A 12,112-nucleotide genomic window follows, 5' to 3' on the forward strand; every position below is an offset into this window, starting at 1 on the left:
GGTGGGAAGGGCAATTCTGGCAGTTCAGTATGCTACCTTTTGGACTTGCATCAGCTCCATGGACTTTACCAAACTAATGAGACCAGTGGCGGTGGCCATCAGAGAGAAGGGCGTCCGCATAATATACCTCGACGATATCCTGCTTCTGGGAGACAACAGAGACCTTTATTTATCAAATAGGAGAACTCCTAAAGTCCTTAGGGTTCCTGATCAATCAGGAGGAGAAGTCGGATGGGCCTCCAACCACGAGGCTGGACTTTCTGGGGTACGTAGTAGATACGAGGAAAGCGACACTGGAACTCCCAGAGTGAAAGATGAGGGATATCAAGAGAGATATCAAGTCATGTCTTCACAAAAAGGTCATATCTCCATGCACCAGCAAGGCTAGTGGGGCTTTTCACGTCCTCCATTCAGGCCATTTTTCAAGCCCCTTCACTACATGAGACTGGGGATCAGGCACCTACAGCAGGGTCTGAGGTACCATCAAACGATTCATTCAATGAAAAGTTGAACACAGAGTTGCAATGGTGGCTGCAGAGCATGGAAGCGTAGAACGGACGTGCCATTTTCAGAGACAGACCAGAACTGGTGATAGAATCATGCCAGCAGAGCAGAGCAGGGTGGGGAGCCAGATGCGGTAGGCTGCAGATAGGTGGGACCCCGAAGAGCTGTAACTGCATATAAATGGTCTAGAACTGTAAACTGGGTCCTTCGCGATCAAAGAATTTACAAAGGACAGAGCAAACTGCTGCATTCTCTGTAAAGCATGATAACATAACAGCTGTTTGGTAATATATCACTTCGGAGGGGACGAAATCCAGACTGCTCACTGAGCTAGCGACAGATTTCTGGCACTACTGCCTGCAGTCAGGTATATCAGCGACAACGAGTACCTGCCGGGGTCTGTCAATGTCATAGTGGACAGGAACTCTCGTCATCTGACGGACTCCAGCGACTGGAAATGCGACAGGGGCGTATTTGAGCAACTGGACAATCTATGGGGGCCACTACACGTGGGCTGAAGGCCCAGACAGCCAGCATATTCAGCTGGAGATTGGACCTATGTGCACTAGGGACAGATTCATTCTTATAGGACTGGAGCAGAGAGAGTGCATTATGCGTTCCCGCCGCTTGTGATGCGGAGTTGGGTATTAGCGAAGGTTCGCAAGAAGAGAGCGACGATTGTGATTGTGGCACCTATGTGGAAATCACAAGTATGGTTTCCAGCTCTGATGGAACTTTCCTCGAATTTCCTGTGGACCAATTCCATTGGAGGTCACCTGCACACGGACCCAGCTGGGCCATTTCATCCTCCGAGAGTGAAGGGTACTCTCCCTCTAAGGGTCTGCAGGGTGTCGGGAGAAGATGGGAAATGCCAGGCATTTCGAGAAACGCTGCCCAGCTTATCTCAGACTCTTGGGCACCATCCACCCACAGGAGCTATAACACAGCATGGAACAAGTGGGAGCTGTGGGGCATACGCCGAGCTGTTCCTCCTGTTTCTGCCCCTATAGTTTCTGTTCTGAATTTCCTGGCATCCCTTTTAGAAGGCGGCAAGGCGTTCTGGACAATCGGAGTGTATAGATCTGTCATATTGGCAGGGCACACAGCTGTGGACGGCACGCCCGTAGCTGATCATCCAGCGGTGGTCAGACTCATGAAAGGTGCACGTTTCTGAGTTCACCCGATGCCGAAATATTTGCACCTATGGGATGCAAACGTGGTACTAAGGTTTCTGAAGGATGGCCCGGCGAATAGATACCTCGAGGACACAGCCGTCAGGGAAATTAGTGATGCAGTTGTGCCTGGTCTCCCGCAGAAGGGTGCCCGACGTCAAGGCAGTAGAGATCGATAGGAAAATATACAGCTTGGAAGGAGTGACTTTCACTTTGGCAAAGAGGACAAGGCCAACTCGTCCTCCATTTCGTATTTTTATCTATCCGGGCAGTCACAACTCTGCATGGAGGCTTGCATTCCCGAGTACGAGACCAGAACGGCAGAGGTTTGTCCTGCAGGAGTAACCCAGCTCCTAGTTGCCCGCAGGAAATCTTTCAGGGCGTTGGCATTGGCTACTATAGCTAGATGGGTCTGCAAGCTAATTCATCAGGCAGGGATTGATTAGGCTTGATTCGAAGCACACTCATTGGCCTCCAAAGACTTCACGGCAGGAGTAGCGCTCAGAAATATTTGAGATATGCAGGCCTTTTTTAACCTTGCCATCATTACTTGACTCAGCTTTCATCTGGCATTTATCATATTTGTAGTTCGTTTCTGAGCAACTGAAACTTCTGATGGAAAGCCAAACATTGCTACATTCAAGCATTTGTTTTCGCTCTGCGCAGCTTTTATTGTGGCAGATAGAACAGGATAAATGTACGTTTTTGACAGTGGAAATAGTTTACTATTACTCCATCTTCAGTATGTGACCTCCCCAACAAATCAAAACTTAAGTGTGGTAGGCTATGCTTTCTTAAAAACGTTCTGCGAGTGACTACTTTGTGACACCAAGGCGTCTTGGTTGCCTTTAAAAGTAGCTGTTGGCACAAATGCTATGCATTTCTCCACTGCTGGCTGACTTGCCTTGGCACACTCTTGAGCAATTAGTGCTATACTATTTGGTTGGGGATACACTTCTATCTCTCCAATATCACTGGAGAAGTAGCTGGAGTGTTTCTGAGAAGTTTTACTGCCCTCTGACTTATTTAGTAGGTTTCCCATTTTAGGTTTGCTCTCCTTTAAAAAGGGAAAAAAGTCTTGGATTAGAGCTTCTTTTAGACTGTGTTTTCCACTTTGATAATGTTCCTATCCTGTGGCAATTCCAAGAAGCTGCCACCTCCATTCATGTCCCATTCTGTCTATCATACAAGTCACAGGAGGCAGTGCCTGCAGTTTTTCCCTTTCGTGGATTACTGGCTTCAAGATTGGGCAAGTCTGCATATGCAAGGATTTTGAAGGAGAAAACAGTACTACTTCTCCTTTTTGCCCTGACCAGGAGTTTTAGCTAGCACATTCTACTTGGATCTCAGAACTTATGCAGGTGAAGGAGAGATGAACAGTGTGTTGGAATTAGACTATATTCCAAAACACACGTGCTGCAGGTGACTTACCTCTCACTGCAGCTTTCATCAGTGCCGGTTATATCTTCCGTGGTATTGAATCGTGTCTTACATTTCTCAACCTCTAAAGCCTCTATTGCTTTGCTATCCTTACCTGGCAAGACCTTTCCCGGACATGGCTGGGCATTGGAATTCATCCTAATGCTCGGAAGTAGGAGATGCCAGGAAAGTAGGGGATGGACAGGAGGAACAATGCAGAAACAAAACACAGTGATGCAGCAAGCCACAGCACCCAGAGACTGCCAATGCTGTCTGTTCTTCCCAACCCAGCAAAACAAAAGAAAGTTATGCAGCACTATTGAGGGCCAGCTCTCTGTGAAAAAAAGGCTCCATTCATTAATGTTCTGCTGCAATGTTACACTGGTGAGTTTGTTGACTTAGTTTTGCTCCTACAATAATGGAGTTGGCATGAACATTTAGGAATTGATTGAAAATACAAATGATAAAATGATTGCGGACTACAGAGGAGACAAACCAAATTATTAATTTATAATTGCGATCTTTTAATTATGATTGAGCATCAAATTAAATGGCGCTATTGGCAAAAATAAATAATGCACAAACATTAATTGAGAACAATGTGGAGGATAAGAATGCCTCATGCAGACCGATATACTACATAGGAAGCAACTATAGCATGAACAAGTCAAAGTCAGCATGCCAGAGTGCTCTATTGTTAAACATTCGTGTTACACACCCTGCACCTCCCAATGGGACCAGCATGCTGGAACAATAAAATAAATGTTTTGCCTAGGCATCCAAGGGTTTAGGTGGTGATGGGAGCATAGGGCTAAGGTGAGGGCTAAACATTTCAAGTTCCTAGGCAGTCATAAAAAGTAACTTGCCATCTCAATTGTTTATGTGAAGACAGTACATCATTTCTTATTCACCAAGAGTCAATTGTCCCTAGCCAATGGCTAGTCGGGAGTGCAAATCTTGCACTCTGCTAAGAGCACAATAAGACCACTTTATACATATAAAAGTAATAGTTTATACAGATACACAGTCCATTAAGTCAATACTTCTGCTGATATATAAAAAGACTTACATTTTTGTGCATTCCTTGCGCTCACCGAGCATGGGATCCCCCATCTCACCCAGAATCGTTGCCTCCACTTCATAGTGAACAACAAGAGCCTTTTCTGTTGGATGGACATCAATATTCCCTCCTTTGACCTTCCTAAAATTCAGAAGAAAATACATTTAAAAACACAGTATTACTAAAATGGCAAGGATGAGCCCCTAGGAAATGGATGCATGCTTGTGTTATGATGCTAGAGGTTGTCGGGCTAAAACTTATGTTTCTAGGCTCTGCCAGATAGGCAGGTTCTGGGAGGATATACAATAAAGATTGGCTTTGGTCTCTGAACATGCTCTGACCTTTGGGCCCCATCAAATTCTATTCACCAACATACTTACAGAATGCCACTTAGAATGGGAATACATCTCGAGTTGTTGAAGGTATTGTCAACTGCAAAGAAAACTGATCACAAAGAGGTGGAGGATTAAATCAGGCCCCAAGGATTGCGCGGTCGACTGCAGAGATGGTAAACCTGGCATAAGTGGAATGGATTGCCCAGTATATGAAGGACAAGGATGAATGGCTTCACTAAACTTGGGAGGGAAATCCTGGAATTATAGGACTAGACCAGAAACCACATAGACATATGTTTATGAGCGATGCACTATCAGGACCAGCTCCTTCCTTTTATTAACTAACCCCAAAATTGCCCCACTTCCTCTCAGATCCCACAAATCCTCTCACCCTACTGACTTCGCCACGTCATTGCTCCCTGCACCTCTACATCAATTAGCATCCAAATAACCTCTTGGAATAATAATGGATAAACTACTGTGCTCTTTAGCTACCCCCTCTACTTCTTGAAAGAGATATGATAACTCTGTGATCCCCGCTTGAAACAAGGAAGTAGAAGGGTTATATTCTACACTGTCGACATACTGGTTATGTACCCATCCCTCAATGTGTTCTCCCTCTCCCTCCACCCCTCTCCAGAAATCATTACCCATATACAAAGAGTGAAAAACTACAAGCATCCGACAATCTCCAATAATTATTTCTGAAAATGAGAAAACATAAAAAGAACAAAACCAGTAAGCAACTACTTTCCCGGACCTCCTTTTTCAATGAACATCAGATGATTAGAAGTCATTTGTAAAATTACCTATATTACCCATATTTGTTTAACAGAGATACATCTTGTCCTAAAAGATGACAAACTCCTTGTTTATGCTATTTTATGTTAAAGTTGCCATCATGTATGTTGTGTGATGAATCCTGCGGAGTCATCACTGGACCCCAGCCTAAAATCTCAACCCATGTGGCCAGGGGAAGCCAGCCGCTTCCTGATCCTAACCCTAGGGGTGGTATTAGGAGGCCTAGTGTCTGAAGCGGCTTGTGAGTGTGGGTGTGGCTTGACAATGTGACTGGAGATGTGAAGACGCTTGGAGGGCCTTTCCTCGAGCCGCAGCGTCACAGATTACAAAGGTTTCATAGATGCGCGGCGAGTGGCCTGCTGGGCACGGAGCCCGGTGCTAAGAAAATACGAGGCATGCCAGGGACGGTGTGAAGCTACAAGCTGTATACATAAACTGTGTGCTGGCGGTAGGCGCTTGTAGTTGTATCCAAGACGTGCTGCCCCTACACAATCCCACAAGGGTCCTCAGAGGTTTAGGGACTAAAAGCTATTTTTGTTTTGCCTATTAGTTGGCTCATCTGCTTGAGCACACAAGTGAGTGGTGCTTGTGCTGGCAGTGTGTGGCAGCGTGTGGCAGCGTGTGGCAGCGTGTGGCCGGTGGCTCTCAGCCAGCACCACTAAGCAGCCTTAATAGCTTGAATAGCAGGCTGAGGGGTGTTGAAGGACTCTGGGGCTGAGGGCCGCTGCCAATCAGAGCAAGGCCGCTTTGAGCCCATTTGCGAAACTGAATTCAGAGGTGGGATTCACTAACCCAGCAAAAAAAACAAAAAATGAAAAAATAAATTAAAAACTAAGGGAACTCTCAAGGCTTGAGGGTTGCTGCTGTGGAGGTGGCCATGGTTATGGCTGTGGCTCTTGAGGTCTTGACATTAGCTATCTAATATTTTTTGCTACCTTCTGCTCTCCAATTCATTTCATTCATTTATTTATTTATTGCTGTTGTATAGCCATTTACCTCCCCATGACTGCCCTCCCATTTCATCTCATTGTGGAGGAGTGGTATCTGTCTGTTCAGTTGTGGGTCTGGGAAAAATGTATCTAGCAAACTAGCACCCAGCTGTCACAGTGGTGAAACTCCAGACACGGAGGTTGGCAAAAAAGGGGACTGGGGGTGTTACAGCAGATCACATGGGCACAAAAACTGCTAGGGGCTCCAAGCCGAAAAGGTAAGCCATGTTAGACTGGATAGCCCGAAGCAAGAATGCCAAGGCGGCCTCTGCAGCCAGAGGGCTAAGCGAAGTGGAAAATCCAGAAGCTGGAGCTTGTGGCCAACGCCAAGACTAATGGGGTGTCAGTGGACGATATGGTCAGTCCTAATGGCTCGAGCTGTCTGCCAGTTGTCCCTATTGAAGAAACTGATGACACTGTGGTCAGTCCTGTTGAGACAAGGGAAGGGGATCAAGTGGCAGTGAGTCTGGATGTTCTTGTAACCAACCACGCCATCTGATTTTCTAACGTAGAACTGAATCCCTCTGCAAAGGTGCCACAGGCTTATAGAAGACTATAGTCTCACAGATGGAGCAAAATGTCTCAATCATCTCAAATGTTCCAAGGGTCCCTAATGACATATGCCACAATGTTGGTAAAAAAACCTACATTGGTATTGGAACCCCTGTCTACATCAATCCGGTAGGCCTAAGAACATTCTATAGATTGTTACTATGCAGAGAACTGCCTACCGGAAGTGACGGGACAGTACGGGTGAGACCATTGTGTGTAGCCCTTGAAGACGCCCTGGAAGACTCTGATTTTACCAACATGGGTGAGCTGGGGGGTGATATAGTTGGCAATTACATTCAAGATCACAGGTTGTCCACCATACTGGATGATCCAACGGGTTGTATTGTTAAGGACTACAGATGGGGGCCTACTTGGTATAAGGAACTCCCGTGTATTCCATCTATCATAAATGAAGGAAGCAGTAACCAACCAGTGTGCCCATCAGGTAGTTCAGGGAATCTTGCCTCTGTATCTTTTGATTCTATGGGCTCCAGCATGTTGTCGGACGGTGAACCAACTGCTGGGCCCAGCGCGACCACAAATACAGATCATATTTTATACTTTGCACAATTTCTCAATAGGCTTTCCACTGCATTCATGGAGTTGAAGGATGCACAGAGGCTGCTGACGGATAGGTGTGACAAAGATGAAGGGAAAATTGACTCCTGTTTAGGAGTGATCCGTTTATTGACCAAGTCCCCGACTAACCTTGGGGCGAGGGATACCAATATTAGCAAGGACACAAATACCCAGTTGGGGCTTGACACCACCACCAACCTGAGGTTGAATGCCATCAAGTAAAGCAGGGCGATTTCATTAACAGCCGTGATCGAGGTGGGTCAAAGGGCGGTGCGCTGGCAGGGCTGCAAAATCTGTGGGGCAAAAACCAACAAGAGGACAAAGGACTATATCTACGCAGTCTGATTGGCCGGCTGAGATCTACAAAAGGATGACCAGTTTGCGAACTGTTCTCACAACAGGTATTGTAAAGTTGGCTATTCTGGACATAGAGGAGCATAGCACATGTGGAATTGTAATTCAGAGCCCACTCAGTATGGTCCCTGTGGTGCTGTGGATCTGGGAACTGTTAAGGCTGATCCCCTGAGTGACTAACGAGATACAAGCTTAATTTGTTTTTTTAGGGGCCTGACACAGAGTAACAAAAATGCCTATAAAAGAGCTCCTGTGAAAGGCCTTACAGAGATGTTGGGGGTGAACAATACTTCATTCAAGCAGTTTTCTACTGTTCGCATTTTATCAGACTGGATGTTTTTCAAGGGACACAAGGTCTGATTTTCCTTTGTTAATGCAAATTTTCTCCTGTGTCTCTTAAACTGTCGAGAAGCTCTAGTAATGAGGGGGATAGTAATATTTGAGGAGACTAAGGTAGATATATGGAATCTTCATGATTCTTGGTATCACTGTCATGTGGTGGGCTGGGGGTGGCTGGTACCCTAGAACCGCCCACCATTTCTCCAACGAAATCTGGACCAGGTAATAATAATTAATATATCATTTATCCCAACCGTCCCATCATTCATTTTTTTTTCAACCTTTATTTATAAGACAGTCATGAGACAAGCTTTTCACATGATATGGTCAGTTGGAATGGGAGTGACATGGAAAGGGGCATCGTAAGTCCTATACAAAGGCTTGGATACATTGTGCCTTTCCTCATTGGTTGGCTCATGCCAGGTACAGTTTGAGCAGGTTCCAAATCTCCTTGAGCAGGCTTACAGGAGTTAGTCAAAACGGCACCCTCCTCCATGTTGCTAACATACACCAGGTCCCTGAACCATTCCTCGGCACAGGGGGAATATTTAAGTATACACTACTTCGCCACTGCCCACGCACTACTAAAACATTGTTGTATAACCACTGAAACCTTTCCTATATCGCCCAATAGGTATTTAATTGGTGAGAGGGAAGGTGGAAGTTCTAACATATCATCAAGCATTTCTGCAACCTTGCCCCAGAATGCTGTTATCAGCGGGCATGCCCAGTACATGTGAAAAGAATCAGCCTGCTCTACACCACATTTCATACAAGCACCACTGGTTTCAGAGGAGAATTTGGCCACCCTGGCTCGAGAGTAGTGCAAATGGTTTAACACCTTAAACTGGATTAATCTGAGACCAGCATTAAGGGAGACAGTGTTGGTTAAATGACAGGACCTACTCCACTGCCCATCCTCTAGTGCCATCCCCAAATCTTTCTACCAAGTGGTCCTCATGGTGTTCTTTAGCAGGAGGTGGGACTGCAGGACAATATATAGCTTGAACACCCCATGCTGCAGCCATTCCCCAAGCACAATTAAATGAATACATTAATTAGTGTGACTCCAGCTACCAGGAAAGGAGGGCCACAGTCCGCAAAACACAGTGTTCATCCGGTGATACTTTAGTACTCGGACGGGGCCTCCCCCCAGCTTGTGAGAAAAGTCCTCAAAGGAAACAAACCGTCCTTCTGGGAACATGTCACCCATCGTCAATTGACCCAGGACATCCTAAGACCTTCTGAGTTCCTAATCAAACGTAGGACAGATGTCCGGAAGGTTCCATAATGGGGCTGCCCTGTGGTAAGGTGTCTGAATCTCAACTTTGCAGAATATTCTCAACCAGGCATGGACTGTGGTTCTAACCGGATCAAAAGGTGCAGGAGTCTATGCACCGCTCATAAAAAATTACTGATTTCAGGTCTGCAGATGATCCCTGTGCCGCTCAAGTGGAAGGTGTACTACAGTAGCTTCCCCAGCATATCAATATTCAGTGAGGTTGGCTTGAGCAGCTATATAATAAAGCTCATAATCTGGTGCTGCCAGCCCGACCCGCCCATAGAGTTCAGTCAGCTTACCCCAGCTCATTCGAGCGCCCCCCCCCCCACCAGGCAAACGCAGTAACCAACATCTGAATCTTGGTGAAAAAGGTCCCAGCCAGACAGGAATGTTGCAAAATAAGCAAAGCAGCTTCAATAATACCACTATCTTAAGTAATGTAATCCTCACGTACATGGATATCGGGAGTCCCGGCCCACAAGGACAGTTTAGCAGCAAGTTGGTTGAGATATGCCTCATAATTATCTTCATACAGGGACCACTGGTCCCTGGTAACCATGATCCCCAGATATCTGAAATGGAGGGGTGCCCAACGAAACCTTTGAAGATGGACCAATTGCCTAGTGGCAGGCGTGAGGGGGAAAAAGCTCAGATTTCGTATTATGTATTTTGTATCCAGAGACCCGCGCAAATCTATATACGTCCCCCAGGATAGGGCACATATTTTGGTCAGGGTCACGGACATAAAGCAATGCATGGGCTGCATATAATGAAATTACTTGGGATCAGGATCTCGTGTCCACCCCTCTATGGCCATGGGATCCCCTAACCAATGCCGCAAGCTGCTCGATAGCGAGTGCAAATAAAAGGGGAGAAAGTGGGCACCCTTGTCTGGTGCACCTCCAAAAGGCAAATGGGAGTTTGATTAGTTCGAACACTAGCTACTGGGTCAGAGTACAGCACCTGCACGCAAGTAGAAGGGACCGAAGCCAAAGCAGCGGGGAACCCGAAATAGGTAGTGCCAAGAGACGAGTCAAAAGCTTTCTCAGCATCTAGGGACATTGCCACAGCTCTAGCCTGAAGGCTAAATTGTACCAGTATGCAAAACAATCGGCTCAGATTCAGAGCAGTGGATTTGGAAGGAAAAAAACAAGACCGTTCTGGATGTACTAATCGAGGAATGTGTGGGAGCAGTTGCTTGGCAAATATCTTTGCATCTGTATTAATTAAGGACCACGGTCTATATAGCCCACTTCCTGACCAGGCCTTTGAAGTTTCAGTTGCAAAGTAATAATTGCCTCGTGCATAGATTGAGGGAGTTTACCCACAGTTAGACACGTAGCAATCTGGGGGTGAGATGCAGATATCTTGAGGGCTGCCGGCGAGGGTGACATTGGCATGCTGGTTATGTTGGAGCTGTCGGCAGCCTTTGACACAGTTGATTTTAAGACCCTTCTTTTCAGACTCTCCACAGTCGCTCATGTATCTGAGGAGGCTCTGGGATGGTTTTCAACTTGTCTGTCGGACCGAAAACAGACCAAACTGGGCCCATTTCTTTCTTACCTTTTGCCAGTGGTGTGTGGAGTGCATCAGGGATCCTCCCTGTCCCATCTGCTTTTTAATGTGTACATCCGCCCGCTTTTGATGTAATCTAAAATATCACTTATGTGGACGATACACAAACGTATGTGTGGTTAACAAGTACGGTGGATGCAACAGCCAGTGTTTTACAATGTGCTGAGGCAATCAAAACCTGGATGCTGGAGAATAAACTACAGTTAAATCCGTCCAAAACAGAGATGATCGTATTTGGACCAGAAAACGAACAAGCCAATCTCATGCCAAGCCCGTGCACTTCCCTTTTTAATGTTCAGACAGATTATTCGCAAAAAGTCAAGTATCTTGGCTGCATCTGGCAAGCAAACATGAATTGCAATGGCCAGATTAATCAGATTATTAAAACAGTTTATTATCAATTTAAACTGCTGAAACCTCTCATGTCTCTTATTCTGGACAAAGATCAGTGCTCAGTGGTTGGCGCCCTTGATAACTCGAGGCTCGCCTACTAGAACGACCTTCTCCTGGGTATTCCCAAATACCAGGTCCATCAATTGTAGGTGGCTCAAAACTCTGCATTGAGACTCATCCTCTCACTGCCAAGGAGGACATCCATTTCACACTTTCACAGGAGCATTCATTGGCTCACTGTACAGCAGCAAATTCTGTTCAAAATCCTTTATCTTGTTTTTTAAATGCATTAATCGTTTGGTGCCAGCCTACCTTTCAGCTAAAATTGTTCCTCATCAACCAAGTCGACCGCTGGGGCCTGGGGGCACCTACTTGTGGTTCCATCCTCTAAATCAGTTAGCTATGGGAACAGATTTTTCTCATGCAAGGTTCTGCAGCTTTGGAATAAAGTAGGTATGCACAGCCAGGTCCGCTCTATCAGCCGTAGGTGTCTCTTGATGGCCACTGACTAAAATGGCACCTATCTGACCCCAAGAGCCTGCAGAGGGATATTGTTGTTAACAATTGGTGAGGGATTGTAAATCTTCCTTCTGGTTGTTCAGATCAAAAGTACCATGCTGTGTAACTTCTCTATGCTTTTGTCTAATCTCTTTGCCGCATTTACAATGAAGTCTAATTTTGAGGAATCCCGTGTCTGCAAAGAGGGATATAGCCACTGCAAGAATGGCTATTGCCTGTAGAAAAAATGAAATTGAAGC

At 45.9% G+C, this 12,112-nt stretch overlaps 1 protein-coding gene across 2 annotated transcripts in view; it reads right to left on the minus strand.

The window, feature by feature from the left end:
* The window catches only part of KIFAP3 (kinesin associated protein 3), a 1,278,226-nt gene that overhangs the window by 1,234,661 nt on the left and 31,453 nt on the right, over positions 1–12,112 (minus strand). For both annotated transcript variants that reach the window (XM_069641307.1, XM_069641308.1), the window contains exon 2: positions 4,165–4,296. In XM_069641307.1, coding sequence (XP_069497408.1) covers positions 4,165–4,296 — 132 coding nt within the window. The remainder of the gene's footprint in view (positions 1–4,164; positions 4,297–12,112) is intronic.

This window comes from Ambystoma mexicanum, chromosome 1q (assembly GCF_040938575.1).
Source record: "Ambystoma mexicanum isolate Mex_15411 chromosome 1q, UKY_AmexF1_1, whole genome shotgun sequence".
Taxonomy (NCBI): domain Eukaryota; kingdom Metazoa; phylum Chordata; class Amphibia; order Caudata; family Ambystomatidae; genus Ambystoma; species Ambystoma mexicanum.